This window comes from Pundamilia nyererei, unplaced genomic scaffold (assembly GCF_000239375.1).
Source record: "Pundamilia nyererei isolate P.nyererei 1_Seehausen unplaced genomic scaffold, PunNye1.0 scaffold00005, whole genome shotgun sequence".
In the NCBI taxonomy this organism is placed as follows: domain Eukaryota; kingdom Metazoa; phylum Chordata; class Actinopteri; order Cichliformes; family Cichlidae; genus Pundamilia; species Pundamilia nyererei.
In genome coordinates, this window is record NW_005187406.1 from 3,457,822 (window position 1) to 3,460,821 (window position 3,000).

The 3,000-nt window shown below is 45.4% G+C and overlaps 1 protein-coding gene across 1 annotated transcript in view; it reads left to right on the top strand.

Moving 5' to 3' along the window:
• The first annotated feature begins 426 nt into the window (after window positions 1–426).
• aco2 (aconitase 2, mitochondrial) overlaps window positions 427–3,000 on the top strand; it is a 7,791-nt gene continuing 5,217 nt past the window's right edge. Inside the window, exons 1-6 of the mRNA XM_005721806.1 lie at window positions 427–511; window positions 1,521–1,663; window positions 1,981–2,239; window positions 2,328–2,420; window positions 2,512–2,670; window positions 2,752–2,902. Of these exons, the coding sequence (XP_005721863.1) occupies window positions 476–511; window positions 1,521–1,663; window positions 1,981–2,239; window positions 2,328–2,420; window positions 2,512–2,670; window positions 2,752–2,902 (841 nt within the window). The 5' untranslated portion in view covers window positions 427–475. The remainder of the gene's footprint in view (window positions 512–1,520; window positions 1,664–1,980; window positions 2,240–2,327; window positions 2,421–2,511; window positions 2,671–2,751; window positions 2,903–3,000) is intronic.

Sequence of the window (3,000 nt, forward strand, 5' to 3'; positions counted from 1 at the left end):
GGATGGTTGTGTGTTTCCTTATTTCACGGTTCCTTGAGATTTCTATTTTATTATTATTTTTTTGCTTCTGATCAGCCACTCCTTGTATTTTTGTCTTTCTGAAAGCTGAGCGTTAAAGCTGTCCTTTGAGCTGATGTTCTGTCTCAAGTCGTGCATTTGTGTCCACATCCTGCCTGGCACACACGAATTTTGACACTCAGACTAGCTTCAGCTAGTGTTAAAGCTCATGACAGTACAAGTAGACTTAACAAAGATGGCTTGTTTGTAAGAGTTACCCGGAAAAAGCCTCTTCTCTCTATAAAGCAGCACAGCTTAGCCCTCTACTGCATGACTGTTTAATTTTTTTCTCCACTAAGCGGCAGCACGCTTCGTGTCACAGCTGGACGTTAAACTCCAAAGAAGAAGAAGAAGAAGAAGGCCGCCTTACAATTGTGTTACGTCATCACCGACCCTCACATCTTTGTCAGTGAACAAAATGGCAACTTACTGTCTCACGGTCGCTCGGCTCCAGGTAAGAGACTAATTGACTAATTTCATCGCATTTGTCCAGCCGAGGCGGATGCCACCTTCTTTATGAGATTTAATAAATCTGACTGAATGCTGTGCTGACCCAGTTCAAGCACCGAGAGAGGCTGAAGTGGAGATAAGCTGAGACACTAGTTGTCCAGGTCATCGTGTCCCGGCTGCTCTGAACGCATCTAGCTAGTTTGACTCAGGCTTAATAAATCACGACTATAGTGACTCCGTTTACCGGGCGTTACAGTGGCTGTTCGGAGCTGTCTAATGACCGTGGATGGCTCGGCTGTAATTGACAAGTTTTGGTTTTAACAGCAAGGTTAACCGCAAGGTTAGAGCTCCCCGCATACGCACAGAGAAGCAGCCTGCAAGACAGGGAAGTAGATATGAAATAACAGAACATATTCTAGGCCCAAAACAAACATATTTATTCAGCTAGCTTTAAAGCCGAGTGATGTGTGTAATACATGCAGTAACCGCAGGTTTTCTTGTTGGCCTAAGAGACCAACAGGTGTCAAAACTCCCATTATATGAACCCGCATTGAACTGTCACTGACATTAGAAGTCACATGCGGCTTAAAGCGAGAGAGAAGCAATAATAAACACTCAACCTTATAAATCAAGTCTCTCACACACATTTTATGGTTTTATTGAATTACTGCACTCACATTAAAGAGCTTCTAATGTTTTGAGGGGACGTTTGACACTCTTTCCAAAGGTTGACAAAGTATTTTTGGCAAGTCTTCTGGGGAGGGGCGGTGACTCTCACATGTGACGCTTGAGAACTGGGAGCAAAATAGCATTCCTAAGTTAACTTCCCATTCTGGATGGTTTTGAGCTTAGCTGTTACTAATCCCGCTCTTCCAGCTGTGCCTCACAATGATTTTCAAAAGACGACCAAAGTGCTAAAAATATTTGCACTCAAGTAAATCCAGATTTGTGTCGAGGAATGGTCATTCTCTGCTTTGTTGTTCTGCTAACACTGTTTGTTTTTATGTCTCCAGCTGGCCCTGGGCCATGGTGCACGGCGCCTGCACATCTCCACAGCGTACAGAGCGAAGGCCAAAGTGTCCATGAGCCGCTTTGAGCCCACTTCCTTCATCAGCTACGAGAAGCTCCAGTCCAACATTGACATTGTGCGAAAAAGGTCAGCACTACCCTGATCTTGCTCTATATTTGCTCTGGCACACATCAATGTTTCCTGCAACACTCGGCTTATCTGTTTGAATGCTTGGACTGTAGTGTTTGTTTTCCCTTTAGCAGTTTCTCGTCATAGTTGTAGTGCCATTTGTTATCATCAACTACAAAATCCTCCCTCCAGGTCCCTTTTTTTAATGTGTTATCTGTGATTTGGGAGATTGTAGTTCTGTCACGCATCTACTCATTACATTTTCCTCACTGAATCTTCTTCTGTTGGATCTTACAATCTCCCAAATATTTTTATTTATTTATTTTTTCCTCCAGACTCAACCGTCCCCTCACCCTGTCAGAGAAGATTGTGTACGGTCACCTCGATGACCCCCACAACCAGGAGATCGATCGCGGCCGCACCTACCTGCGCCTGCGTCCTGACCGCGTGGCCATGCAGGATGCTACTGCTCAGATGGCGATGCTCCAGTTCATCAGCAGCGGGCTGCCAAAAGTGGCTGTGCCTTCCACCATCCACTGCGATCACTTGATTGAGGCTCAGGTTGGAGGACTTGAGGATTTAGCCAGAGCAAAGGTAAGCCATGTCCATTTCCACACTGTGGCGACTTCTTCTCATTAAAATATAACCTGAAACTGAGCTGTAGACACGACTCTCTTCATAGGACGTGAATCACGAGGTTTACAACTTCCTGTCCAGTGCTGGGGCAAAATATGGCGTTGGCTTCTGGAAACCTGGCTCTGGAATTATCCATCAGGTATTTTTTACTAAACGTGCAAACAGAGCTTCAGTCAGACTATGACAGCTGTGATTATTGGGCTATAACAATGCTTTTTGTGTATTAACAGATCATCCTAGAGAACTATGCCTATCCAGGAGTAATGCTTATTGGCACAGATTCCCACACGCCAAACGGTGGTGGGCTTGGTAGCATCTGCATTGGAGTGGGTGGAGCTGACGCCGTAGATGTCATGGCGGGAATCCCCTGGGAGCTCAAGTGTCCCAACGTTAGCGGATTGCAAAGTTCATCTTGCTCTTTCTTTTTCCTCTTTTTTTGTCATTTCATTAACGTTCTGTCTTCCTCTAAGGTGATTGGCGTGAAGCTGACAGGCACCCTGTCCGGCTGGACGTCTCCTAAGGATGTCATCTTGAAGGTGGCCGGCATCCTGACTGTAAAGGGAGGCACTGGAGCAATCATAGAGTACCATGGACCAGGAGTCGACTCCATTTCCTGCACGGGTTAGTAATCAAAAGCTTATGAGCTTGAAAGTGTTCATACAGTACAACTTCCTGTACCGAACACCAAGAAACAGCAGGATCGGAATGACTTGCTTAAC